The sequence below is a fragment of the Lutra lutra genome, chromosome 7, assembly GCF_902655055.1.
Source record: "Lutra lutra chromosome 7, mLutLut1.2, whole genome shotgun sequence".
In the NCBI taxonomy this organism is placed as follows: Eukaryota; Metazoa; Chordata; class Mammalia; order Carnivora; family Mustelidae; genus Lutra; species Lutra lutra.
In genome coordinates this window covers 37,791,935-37,806,280 of record NC_062284.1, presented here as the reverse complement: position 1 = coordinate 37,806,280, position 14,346 = coordinate 37,791,935, and the positions used below count along the sequence as shown (strand labels likewise).

General features: G+C 37.3%; 1 protein-coding gene across 5 annotated transcripts in view; it reads left to right on the top strand.

Moving 5' to 3' along the window:
- MNS1 (meiosis specific nuclear structural 1) overlaps positions 1 to 14,346 on the top strand; it is a 43,374-nt gene that overhangs the window by 6,396 nt on the left and 22,632 nt on the right. For all 5 annotated transcript variants that reach the window (XM_047738004.1, XM_047738005.1, XM_047738008.1 and 2 more), the window contains one exon: positions 7,862 to 7,989. In XM_047738004.1, coding sequence (XP_047593960.1) covers positions 7,862 to 7,989 — 128 coding nt within the window. The remainder of the gene's footprint in view (positions 1 to 7,861; positions 7,990 to 14,346) is intronic.

The window sequence follows — 14,346 nt, the reverse complement described above, 5'->3', positions numbered from 1 at the left end:
CATTTTAATTATAATATGTCTTGGTGTGGATCTATTTGCGTTCATTTTATTTGGAACTCTCTGGGCTTTCCAGACCAGGATGTCTGTCTCCTTCCCTAGGTTAGGTAAGTTTTCAGCCATTATTTCTTCAAATAAGTTTTCTCCCCCTTTCCTCTTTCATTTCTGTTGGGAACCCTGTAATGCAAATACTATTTCACTTGACGTCGTCTCATAGATCTCTTAATTTATCTTCAGTTTTTTAGAATTCCTTTTTCTTTTTGCTGCTCTGTCTGGGTGAATTCCGGTGCTTTGTTTTCCAGCTCTCTGAGCTGTTCTTCTGTTTTATCCAGTCTGCTGTAGAATCCCCCAGTGTATTTTTCAGTTCAGTTATTATATCCTTTGGCTCTGATTTCTGTTTTATACTTTCTTGTATTTTATATCTCTTTGTTAAAGTTCTCACTGTTCATTCTTCTCCTGAGTTCACTGAGCATCATTATGCCTATTACTTTGTATTTTTTATCCAGTAAATTACTTATCTCTGTGTCATTAAGGTATTTTTCTGATGTTTCATCTTACTCTTTCACTTGAAACATATTTCCCTGTTTCTGTGTATTGTTTGGCTGTGTTTGTTTCCCTGTATTAGGCAAAACAGCTACTTCTTTCAGTCTTGAAGAAGTGGACTTATGTAGGTGGTGAAACTTCTCATTCACCATTGATTAGTTCTTGGTTGTCTCTTGAACCTTTGTCATTGTCCAAATAGCCTGATTTATTCTTGATATCTCTCTGTTGTTGAGGGTGTGTCAAGACCTGCCAGTCTTCCAAGGGGGAGGAATCTTATTCAGCACCTAATTTCAGGCTGAATGGAAGCCAGACTCTCAGGCAGCAGCTTTTAATATATGCAAATATATACAGTCCTGTGGGGCCACAGTTGTAAACCCTGCTGGCCTCCAGGTTTAGAGACGGAGGTGTGCCCTGGGCAACAGTTGCAAAACTCAGGACTCCAGAAGAGAATATAAGCTCCTTTCTGGGAGGTCTTGTTGAGCTGCAGTGAGCCAGGGGGATGCGCGATCATAATGTCTCCCCATTTATGATCCCTGGGGGAGTGCCTTCATAGCTTTGGCTTGTGTGGGAAACCTGAAGGCTGTTTGTTAGGCTGGAACTCCAGCCTTTTTCAGAGGGAGACTAGGTGAGTCTTTCATTCGGCGGTCTGTGCAGTGCGCTGAGGGTGTTGGCCTGCCAAGTACTATCTTACTGATTGTTACAGTCCTTGGAGCTCAGAAACTCCAGCCCCTCGGCCCTGGTGGCCTGGTGAACAAGGGGCATCCCTGGTGTACTTGACATGCTTCTGCCCCAAAAGCGGCACTCGCCAGCTTCAGCAAGGCAGTGGGAAGATGCCTGAACTGCAGGTGTTCGAAGGCTTCAGTGATTACTGCGGGAGAGCGCCCTGTATCTGTGCCTATACTGGCCCCAGGTTGGTGGTAGGAGAATGCCACGACTGCTCCTACTTGTCAGCCCCGGCCAGGGAGTTAGGGGATGCTATGACTGCCCCCACTGTCCAGCCTGGGACAGTGCTGAGACCACTTGCGCTCAGCAGCCTCAGTGAGGTGGTGGGACGGTGCAGCGCCCGTGCCCTCCTACTCTGGGGGGAATGGTAGAGAGCACACAGAAGGAGTCTGTCTGCCTTGCCTCCATCCCTGCTAGAGCACCAACTGTCCCTTGCTTCTTGAGCAGATTCCCCCAGACCAGCAAATGAATTTCCTTTACATAAACACCAGAGGATTTTCAAATTGGTGTTTTTGTGCTTGATTCTGGGATGAGTGAGACTGCAAGTGGATCTTTAAAAGGAGAGTCTCAGTTTCCCATAGTACTTTGGGTCCCTTGGATGTCAGCCCTCTTTGTTTTCTAAACCAGACATTTTTTGTGCAGCTCTGAAATGTTGGGGTTCCTTTTTTTTTTTAAGATTTTTTATTTATTTATTTGAGAGAGAGACAGTGAGAGAGAGCATGAGCAAGGAGAAGGTCAGAGGGAGAAGCAGACTCCCCATGGAGCTGGGAGCCCGATGTGGGACTCGATCCCGGGACCCCGGGATCACGACCTGAGCCGAAGGCAGTCGTCCAACCAACTGAGCCACCCAGGCGTCCCAATGTTGGGGTTCCTAATGTGAGCAGCAACCCCTCACTCCTGTAGCAGAAGTGCTGGACTGGTGAGGTCCCTCTCTACTGTGTCTCCCTGCCTATAGGAGGTGGGTTTTTTGTTTTTGTTTTTTGCCAAGACCATGTCTCTGTCCCTTTACCCCTCTCCATGTGGTCCTTTTATCTTTTCTTGTAGGGAAGCAGTTCTTTAGTTTTCAGATCCTTTTCAGAAAGAAATTGTTAGAAGATGCAGGAGAGACATAAAGTGTCCCCCAAAGTGAGAAGGCACTTTGAGACTGAAAATGAAGTAGGCCACTCCATCCAGTTTATGCAGTTTGATTTGAGGTAACTTACTGAAGGGGGATTTGGATGGAGGACTAGTCATAGCAACTGCATAGTTATTCTCTGCCAAATCCACCTTGGTCCATAAATTTTTTTAAGAGCAAAGGGCACATAGAAGGGCACTGTAAGATCAAAGGGTTCACACACACCTCAGAGGGCGTGTATGCATCTAATTGACAGCTAATTTTTAATTAGATCAGGTGGCCCCACCTGTTCATCAGAAAAGGGAAAGACTATGTTATCTCTAATAGCTTCTTAGCCTTTCTGGACATTTCTAAGGTATATATATTCATTTCTAAGGGTCCAGAACACGTAGCCCCAAGAGAGGTCTTTGAGCAACCATGAAAGATGGAGGGCCAAAGATGGAGGCAATATTGTCAGCCTTCCTACAGAAATAATCCATATGTAGCTATAGATTTTGTGCATCCATGAGAGATGAGTTCAGGATCTTCCTATGCTGCCATTTTGGACCCTCTGATTTTTAATACAATTATTTTGACATAGTCTGTGTTCTCTTATTCCCCCCACATCTAGTTGATTTCTTTAAATTTTTTTGTGTTGAAATAATTACAAATTCTTGGAAAATTGCAACAACAGTATGAGAGGTCCACTGTGCCCTTACACAGAAGCTTCCCCCAGTGGCTACATCTTGCATAACTGTAGTATAATATCAAACCTTAGAAAATGACAGTTGTACAATATGCGTGTATACCTCTGTTATTTAGCACATGTGTAGATTTGTGTGACTGCCATGTCATTCAAGATACAGAACCATTCCATCACCACCAAGACCTCATTTCATGCTGCCCCACTGTAGCCATATACTTCCTTTAGCCCCCACTATGTCTGATTTGTTTTCCATCTGTATAATTTTGTTCTTTCAAGACTGTTACATAAATGTAATCATGTGTGAATCCATACATGTGTGGAATTATGTCTGTGACCTTTAGAGAAGGTTTCTTCCACTCAGCATAATGCTTTGGAGAGTCATCCAAGTTGTTGGATGACTATTTATCAATAGTTAATTCTTTTTTATTACTGAGTAGTAGTGCATGGTATGAATATAATGATTGATTTCTTTTTAAATTTGCATGTTATAAAATTATTCTCTTTGATATATACTGTGGATTTTGACAAATGAATAGATTTCAGTTTCTACCATCACAGTGTCATGCAAACAATTCTGTCACCTCAAAAGTCCCTGCATGCTGCTCCTTTGTAGTCAGCCACTCACTTACCCCTTTCCCCAGTCCCTGGAAACCACTGATTTCTTTTTTGTCCCAGTAGGTTCATCTTTTCCATAGTGTCATATTATTGGATTATGCAATATGTCACCTTTTGGGTCTCACTTCTTTCACTTAGCAAACCAAATGTAAGATTCCACGTTGTTGCATGAATTACTCCTTTTAGTGCTGAGTGGTATGGTCATATTCTAATATCGTGATGTACCAGTTGTTTATCCATCTGCGTGTTGAAAAAAATCCATGTTGTTTCCAGTTTATGGCAACTGCGACTGAAGTTGCTATGAGCTTTTATTACAAACTTTAATATGAATGCAAATTTTTATTTCTCTTGGACAGATATCTGGGAATAGGATGGTTGGGTCATATGGTAGGTGTTTGCTTCATTTGGTGAGAAACTGCCAAACCATTTTGCAAAGGTGTTGCTTTATTTTGCATTTCCTCAAGTAATGTATGAGAATTCCAGCTGCTTTGTGTTATCACCCGTACTTGCAGTTGCTTTTTGTTAATTGAAATTATTATTTAGATAATTATGGAGTCATCTGCAGTTGTCAATAATAATACAGAGAGTCCCAGTATACCCCGTACCTAATTTTCCTAACGGCACACCTTGCAAAGCTATAGTATAATATCAGAAGCAAGACATCAGCAATGACACAGTCCTCCCGCTTTGTTCAGATTTCCCTTTTAGTTGTGCTCATGTGTGTGTGTGTGTGTTTAGTTCTGTACAGTGTATCACATGTGATGTTTGTATATCCAACACCACAATCAAGGTCCGGGGGAGTTCCATTACAAGGATCCCTCATTTTGTCCTTTCATAAACATCATCATCTCTTTCTTGGATACACCTACCTCATCCCCGACTCCAGCAACCATTAATATTGTCATTTCAAGAATGTTATCTGTACGACTCAACAATAAGAGACCAAAAAAAATCCCTTAATGGGTAAATTATTTCAATAGCCATTTCTCCAAAGAAGACATACAAATGGACCATAAGCATAAAAAAGATGCCAACATCCTTAGTCATTAGGGAGATGCAAATCAAAATCAGTTAGGTGCCTCTTCATAACCATGAAGATTGCGCGCATGTGCGCTCGCGCTCTCTATTTTTTTTTTTAAGATTTTTAAAAAAGATTTTATTTATTTATTTGATAGAGATCACAAGTAGGCAGAGAGGCAGGCAGAGAGAGGGGGAAAGCAGGTGCCCTGCTGAGCAGAGAGCCTGATGCGGGGCTCAATCCTAGGACCCTGGGATCATGACCTGAGCCAAAGGCAGAGGTTTAATCCACTGAGCCACCCAGGTGCCCCATGCTATATAATTTTTAAAAATTTAAAAAGGAGGGGCGCCTGGGTGTCTCAGTGGGTTAAAGCCTCTGCCTTCGGCTCAGGTCATGATCTCAGGGTCCTGGGATCGAGCCCCACATCGGGCTCTCTGCTCTGCGGGGAGCCTGCTTCCCTCTCTCTCTGCCTGCCGCTCTGCCTACTTGTGATTGCTCTCTGTCAAATAAATAAAAATTTAAAAAGGACATTAAATGTTGATGAAGAGGTAGAGAATCTGGAAGCCTTGTACATTGCTGTTGGAAGTGGAAGATGCTGTGGTGGTTGTGGAAAGTTGTCGGGCAGTTCCTCAAAAAGTTAAATGCAATTGCTATGTGACCCAGTGATTTGCTCCTAAACATACGGCCAAGACTACTGAAAACATGTTCACACAAGAGCTTGTACATGAATATTCAAAGCAATACTATTCACAATAGCTGGAAGTTGGCTGTTGACCATGACGCAAGTGCCCATCAGCTGATTCCTGGACAGACCACATGTGTTCTATCCATATAGTGAGTATCATACCGACACAAAAGGGAATGAAGTTCCGATACATGCTGCAACATGGTTGAACCTTGAAAAAGTTACACTAAGTGAAAGAAGCCACACGTCAAAGATTGTATGATTTCATTTAAATGAAATGTCTAGAATAGCAAATCCATAGAGACAGAAAGTAGATTAGTGGTTGCCAGAGGCTAGGAGGTAGGTGGACTGGTGAGTGACGGCTAACAGATATGGAGTTTTTCTGGGGGGTGAGGAAACCATGCTGTAATGTTAAAAACTTATACACACACATGCAAAATCCCGCACATAGATGTTCATAGCAGCTTTATTCATAATTGTCCAAACTTGTAAACTACTAAGATGTCCTTTAGTATACGAATGGATCAATAATCCGGACTATCGAATATTATTCTGTGCTAAAAGAAATGCACCATCAAGCCATGAAAGAGACATGGAGAAACCTTACATGTGTATTACTAAGTGAAGCCAACCTGAAAAGCCTTCAGACTGCATGACTCCGACTGTATACCAACCTGGAAAAGGTGAAATTGTAGGGATTGTAAAGAGATCAGAGGATGTCAGGGATTTGGGGGAGGGAAGGATGAATAGGCAGGGCAGAGGATTTTTTAGGGCAGTGAAAGTACTGTGTATGAGAACTCTAATGGTAGATACGTGTCCTTAAATGTTTCTCATACCCACAGAATATACTGCCAAGTTAAACCTACTGTAAACCATGTACTTTGGGTGATTGGGTCGATGTAGGTTAGTTGATCATAACAAACGTACCACTTGGTGGGGGGTATTGATAGTGAGGCGGGGCTGTGTGTGTGTGTGTGTGTGCAGCAGGTATATGGGAACTCTGTTAATTCTGCTGAGTTTTGCTGTGAACCCAAAACTGCTCCAAAAAATAGTCTGTTCAAAACAGTCCTGAAACTAGATAGTGATGATTGTTGTGCAACACTGTGAATATACTAAAAAACCACTGAGTTATGAATTGTGAAAAGTGAATTTATGCTATGGGAATTAAAGCTCAATTTTAAAATAAAGAACATGTTCCAAGAACATTATATAAATGGGATCAGACAATCTATAACCTTTTGGGATTGGATTGTTTTCACTCAGCTTAATTCCTAGGAATTCATCCAGGTTATTGCTAGTGTCAATACTTGATTCCCTGTTGTTGCTGAGTGCTTTCCGTGGTATGGAGGTACCACAGGTTATCTGCCTAGTCACGTGTTGAGGTATGTCTTTTTCCAGTATTGGCTGTTTTGAATGAATCTGCGGTAGACATTGGGTACAGGATCTTAAATAAACATAAGTTTTCATTTCTCTGGGCTAAATGCTTGAGTGCAGTTATCGAGTCATATGGTAATTGCACGTTAGCTTGATAACAGACTACTGAACTGTTTTCCGGAGTGGGACTACCAATTTACATTCCCACCCAGGAATATGCAGTTTCTCACCAACATTCGCCTTGCCACTATTTTTTATTTTAGCCATTCTAATAGGCTTGTGGTGATCTATCATTTTAATTCACATTTCCGGATGGCTAATGATGTTGAACATCTTCTCATGTGTTTATTCTTCCTAAATACAGAATTTAGTTAAGCCTCTAGATCTTTCTACCATTTTACAGGAGATACAAAAGAGAAGCAAGTTGAATGGTATCCTGGGGAAACAGTCAAAGTTAGGATGTTTTGGGACATTCTATGGCTACATATACTAATTTCAACAACAAATCAGTGGTTTGAGGAAAGAAGTATGTATATGGGACGACGGTTACGGAATGAAAGAGACATAAGAGAAATAATAGCTAGATGCAATATGTGGCACTTGTTTGGATTTTTATTTGAAAAAGCAAACAAAAAGTATCTTTGAGACAATTGGGAGAACTTGAAAATGGTCAAGGCATTAGACCTTACTAAGGAATTACTGTTTGGGCATGGTAAAGGCATGGTTGGTTACATAAAATTAAATTCTTTTCAGATAGAAATCAACACTGAATTGTTTACATGGTAATGACCTATCTAGCCTATGTTTTAAAAGTCTAGCAGAAAAGAACAGAGGAAAAAATGAAATTGGAGTAGAAGAGTAGAGAAAGAAGATTAGAAAATTATGATAGTTATTGAAAGTGAGTGATGGCTAGCTGAGCGTATATTTTAATATTCTTCTTACTATTGATTAAAATTTTCCAGGGTAAAATGTTTGGAAAAGCACTTACTGAAATAGTGTTTTGTATTTTAAAATAAAACACAAATGTTTGTTGCTCTGGAGCTTTGATGAAAAACATCTGATTCTGGTGGACAAATAACTGAAGTTACTTTAAAAAAAAAAATTCAGGCAGAAGAAAACAAAAGATTGAGGAAACTCCAGCTCGAACAAGAAGAAAAATTGGCTATGGAATTGGCGAAACTAAAACATCAAAGTCTAAAGGATGAAAAGATGAGGCAACAAGTAAGAGAAAACAGGTATCTTGGTTTTTGTAAATTTCATTTATTTTGTCTTTGCCTTTAAACTTTGATCTAATGAAAAAAAATTTTTTCTTTATGTCATTGCACTTTGTTAATATTTTGTCTGGAAATACTTATTGTTTTAAATCCTATGTATATTCATTTGGGAAAAAAAGTCGTATTCAAAGAAGTGAAGTATTTAAGGTGAAAATAAATAGCAATTGTTTCTTTTTTTTGAATTACCTAAAAAATAGACTCATGAGGGGCACCTGAATGGCTCAGTCATCTAAGCATCTGACTTCGGCTCAGGTTATGATCTCGGGGTCCTGGGGTATATAGCCCCACATCGGACTCCCAGCTCAACGGGGAGTCTACTTGCCTCTGCTCACGCTCTCTCTTTCTTTCAAATAAATAGAATCTTTTAAAAAAATGATACATGAATCTTACTCTTAAGTGAAACCTTAGGGGGGGATACATAATTTAATTTTCTACTCAGACATAAATTTTCTACAGTATTTCTGGAAAGTGGCTGGTTGGCTATGGCTCAGTACCTCTAGTAATTGGGATAGAAACTTCTTTTTTAATTCAGGCCTCACTTTGAATAATCTTTTTTCCCATATTGTTTCAAAACTGATTTCCCTGTAACTTTCATGCATTTATTTCAGTTCTGCCCTCTGATGAAAATCACATTTAGTTCTTATTTAGGATATCCTTTCATATTTATGAATCCCCCAAATGTTTTCTTCTAGAAGATAAATATCCTTCATTTGTTCCATATATAATATGATTTCAAGTTTCTTCACCATCCTGGTTTTTCTCTGTAGATGTAATTTACACAATTATTGTTCTAAAATATTGCCCTCATAATTGTGTATAATGTTGCAAGGTAGTGCTTTCTAGTAGTGGGACTGTTAACCACATTGTTCTAGAATATATTTCTTAATATTGCTTAGAATGGAATTGCTTTTTAGAAGCAGGCATGCCACACTGTTGACTAAAACTCAGGGCTAAATAAATGCTCATTCTATAGTTATATAGTTGAATGTATTAGAAATTTACTTTGATAATTGTTACGTATTATCTTAACTGTGCTGGACTTCTGTAGGATATTATATGACCTGTGGGTGAGCTTCAGGGATTTTGAGCTTCACTAAAGTATATTTATGTGTTTGACAAATGTACCCATTGTATTATCCTGGGTCTATAACTTTGATCACATTCTTTAAGGGATTACTAATATTTAAAGGTTTAAAATTGCCACTTATGTCTTCATATTATTCTAGTTGCAAAGTGTCTTTTCGGACATTAAGTCTCTAATCATTGTTAGCTGTTCCTCATGGGTTTATGTTGTCTGGAGATGAAATAACTATTTCATCATGTATTTGTCTAATTCACTGGTCTAGAAATTAAATAGAGGAATTTTCTACCTCTAGCAATTTTTAGACAAGGTGTTACAAATAAAGGCTTTCTCTGAGAACAGAATATCTGGAGAAAGTATAAAAGTAAGATCTGAGAGAGGAAGGAAACCAGAATGGTAAGCTTAGCATTTGTAGTTACACTTCCCCTGGAGGTTCTGCTGATTCCAAAAAAACGGCTGAGAGGTCAGTAAGCATATTGCATATTGCAAGGTATCCAACATCATTTTACAGGTTTTATGCTTAAGATTTATACACTTTAGTGTATGTTTTACTTCACTAATACAGAATTCAATTAGATTTTATTAAATAGATACAGATGAAGAGATAATGTTAGTTAGTGGAAAATAGCCAGAATAAAGCACAGAGAGACAAAAGGGTAGAAAGATAGAAAAGAAAACTTAAAAGAGGTAAGGTCTATGATGGAAAGTTCTAACGGATGTATAATTTTAGTTGTAGGAGTAGAAATAAAAGGATGATGCAGAAGCAGTATTTGAAAAGACACTGGCTAAGAATTTCCAAATATGATAAAGGAAATAAAGCCACAGGTTAAAACACAAAAAATGACGAAAATATACCTATACTCACCCTACTCAAACTTTTGAAACAATAATGAGAATCACAAAAGCAGCCCCACAAAAGACGATTACCTTCAAAGGAGCAGCAATCATAAGTATGACTGAATTTGAAAGCCAGCAGTGAAAATGAGAAGACCGTAGATTTAAAGGGCAAAGGAAAGTAGTGGCCCATCTAGAATTCTGTATTTTGTGAAAATTTTCTTCAAACTTAAGGCAAAAGTCATTCAGTTGAGTACTTTTTCAAATAGAGTATGCTGTTTCTAAGCAGTGTCAAAACTTCTAAGAGTCGGGGCACCTGGGTGGCTCAGTGGGTTAAGCCGCTGCCTTCGGCTCGGGTCATGATCTCAGGGTCCTGGGATCGAGTCCCACGTCGGGCTCTCTGCTCAGCAGGAAGCCTGCTTCCCTCTCTCTTTCTCTCTGCCTGCCTCTCCGTCTACTTGTGATCTCTCTCTGTCAAATAAATAAATAAAATCTTTAAAAAAAAAAAAAAAAAAACTTCTAAGAGTTTTTCACTTTGTGCATTAGCCATGATAGAATTTTGACTGATGCAGAAATGGACCATTATTCTGATTAGTGTTTTCATCTGCTAATTGGCAGGTCTAAATTCAAGGAAATGTTTACTGTGGTACTCAAAATATATCCTAAGTTATTAAAAGTCATTTATATTAAGATTAAGCTCTTTAAATTAAAAGAAAGAATTAAAACCCAGGGTAAATTTTGAAAGGTCATTGAAATTTTTTTGAAAATAACTGAGTTTGAAAGTCACAAGATTATTTTGTTATTTGATTTTTGAACACATGATTTTTTTTAAATCCAAGAAAATATTTAAGACACTTTCTCACTGCTTTTAACTTGAAATGCTTTAACTCTCTATTTTTAGAAGTCTTTTTTTTTTTTAAGATTTTTAAATTATTTATTTGACAGAGATCACAAGTAGGCAGAGAGAAGGGGAAGCAGGCTTCCTGCCCAGCAGAGAGTCCGATACAGGGCTCAATCCTAGGACCCTGAAATCATGATCTGAGCCAAATGCAGAGGCTTATTAACCCAGTGAGCCACCCAGGTGCCCGAGAAGTCCTTTTTTTAATTAAAGCATGAATCAATTAATAATTACATATGTGATTAACAATTTTAGTCAATTATTTAAAATTATGATTAATTGTATAATTATAATTACACAATTTATAATTACATAATTGGCAACTGTACATTTATCACATTGTTAACACATTGTTTTATGAAAGGAAAGAAGTATCTCATGTATAATTTGTATTTAAGTTCAGCAAAAACTAGCTCAAAGAGAAGATAAGACATAGTCTTCCCTTATTAAATACATAACCCGTTCCTTGCTGATGCCAGTACAATTAAAACAATCAAAGGTTAATAGCAACCTAGTGAATGCTGAATCAAGAAAAAGAAATGGTAGCAAAGTTTGTGGTATTTGTTTTACTTGTCCTTGCTCCATCCCCTCCCAGCTCTGAGGCAGTCTAGAAGGCAGTAGTAGCTCATATTGTATCTATCCCTGGTTCTGGAAAGAGCAGAGCAGATCTTATTAGAAAATTGTTGTATATGTATGTTTAACCTACTTTGGAGCTCCCTGAAGGATTGACACAAGATGCCTATCTCTATTTCACATAACTCCTAACTCAGGCCAGAAAAGCATATTGTATCTCTGATAATATGTATCAGAATATGTAAGGGATCCCTACAATTTAACAACAAAAGACAATGCAATTCAAAAATATGCGAAGTACTTAGAGATTTATTCAAAGAAGATACAGTGGACAATAAGCATATGAGAAAAACACTCAACATCCTTCGTCATTAGGGAAATTGCTAGGATAGCTATAATAAAAATAATGGAAAATAAATGTTAGTGAACAAATTGGAACCCTTGGACATTGCTGGTAGGAATGTAAAATGGTGCAAGCACTGTGGAAAACAGTTCAGCGATTCTCAAAAAGTTAAATATACAATTACCATATGATTTAGTAATTCCAGGCCTTGGTGGGTATCTACAAGGACTGAAAACAGACTTAATCAGATATTTTTACACTAGTGTTTAATGCAGCATTATTCATTATTCATAATAGCCAAAAGGTGGGAACAATACAAATGTCCATCAATAGCTGAATAGATAAACTTTGATATAGATAATATCATTCAGTTTTGAAAAGGAACGAAGTTCTGATACCTGCTATAATATGGTTGAATCATAAAAGCAATATGGTAAGGAAGTAAGCCAGACATAAGAGGATAAATACTGTATAATTCCACTTATGTGAAATACCAGTACAGGTAAATTTATGGAGACAAAAAAGTAGTTAGACATTACCAGGGGTTAGGGAAAGGGAAGAATGGGGAGTTATTTACTTAAATGAGTATAGCATTTCTATTTAGAATGATGAAAATTTCTGGAAAGAGTGATAGATGGTTGTAGAATATTGTGAATGTAATTAACACCACTGAACTGTATACTTAAAATAGTTAAAAATAGCAAATTTTTGTTTTGTGTATTTTACCACAATAAAAGTTATAGGATTAAAAAAAAAAAAAGCTTATGGGGTTTAGCTAAAACTGTTACTCAAGAATCATTTATAATCTGAAATGACTACTAGAAATGAAGGCTCCTTCTGGAATTATTAGAAAATGAACAGCAAATTCCCATCTGGAATGATTACAAAAAGAATATAGAAGAACAATAAGAGCAGAAACAAATACATGATAATGTAAACATAAAGTAGAATCAAAGCCAAGAATTGTGCCTTAAAAAGGCTAGTAAAATTGGCAACCCCTGACAAGAATGATAAAGTATAACAGAGAATGCATGAATAACCAATTTTTTTTTTAGAATGGATGATAGGATATCACTATAGATCATACAAATATTTGCTAGATTATAGGATATTTGTGAACAATTTGGTACAAATATAGAAATTTAGATAAATTCATAAATAGAACATTTTACCAAACTGACTGGCACAAGTTGTAACAGAAACCTAAAAGGTTTCTATAACTTTTAGACTTTTATATCTATAATTAACCTTGTTCACAAAGAAACCTACGTGGTTAGGTGGTTGGTGAATTTTACCAAACACTCAAATAATAACACCAGTCTCACATAGTTTTGCCGAATGGGAAAAGAGGGAACACTTCCCAATTGACTTTTAATCAGGTCAGTACCTGAATAGGATTAAAAATTAATTTTTCTCTTGAATTTAGCTATTGTAATTAGAAATTAGTATCAAATCCAGTGGCAAGTGAGAATGATATTATTACATCTGACTAAATTTTAACATCCTAGGGAATCTAAAGTGGATTTAACTAGAAAATCAATACATGCAATTCATCCCATTAACAGAATATAATAGAAAAACTATGAGTGGAAAAAGCCAATTGATATAAATCAATTTAAAAAAATTTTAAAAAGGATTAGGAAATTAGGAATAAAATGGAGTTTACAGTAACATCATACTTAATGGCAAATGTTAAACACTTTATAAGAAGACAGGGATGCTTGCTATAGTACCTTCAACTAATCTTTGTATGGACATACTAGCCAGTGCAATAATGCAAGAAAAGTAAACGAAAGGTGTTAGGATTGGTAGTAGGAAATAAAACTTTAATTATTCCTAGATAATATGACTGTGTATGTAGAAAATCCAAAAGACTCTATGTATAAATTATAAGTTCAGCAGTGTTGTTGGATGTGAAGTCAATATTTGTATTTCCTCATTAATTGTATTTCTGTAGATTAACAATTAGAGAACAAAATTTTAAAAAATAATTTGTACAAGACCATAAAAAATACCTAATGAAAGAGGTATAAAACCTCAACACTGAGAGAAAACAAAAAATAAACCATTATTGTAATTTTTTTTTTAGTTTATTTATTTGAGAGAGAGAAAGAGAGCATGAAAGGGGAGAGGTGAGAGGGAGAAGCAGACTCCCTGCTGAGCAGGGACCCCCCCCCCCCACTCCCCGACCCCCAATGTGGGACTCCATCCATGGGATCCAGGATCATGACCGGAGCCGAAGGCAGTTGCTTAACCAACCCATTCACCCACCAAATAAACCATTATTAATAGTTTTTAAAACCTAAATAATTGGAAGGATATACCAGTTTAACTGAATTAAAAACTCAGTATTGGGAACATGTCAGTACTCTTCAAATTGATTCATGTAGTCCTATTCAGAATCTCAGCCAGTATTATTTATAGTGACGCTTGAAGAGCTTATTCTAAAATGTATATAGAAATGCAAAAGTACCAAGAATGGCTAAGATGATCTTTAAGAAGACCAAAATTGGAGACTTATTCTCTAGGATGTGAAAAATTATAAAGCTACAATAATTAGAATATTCTGTGGTTTTAGCACAGAATAAA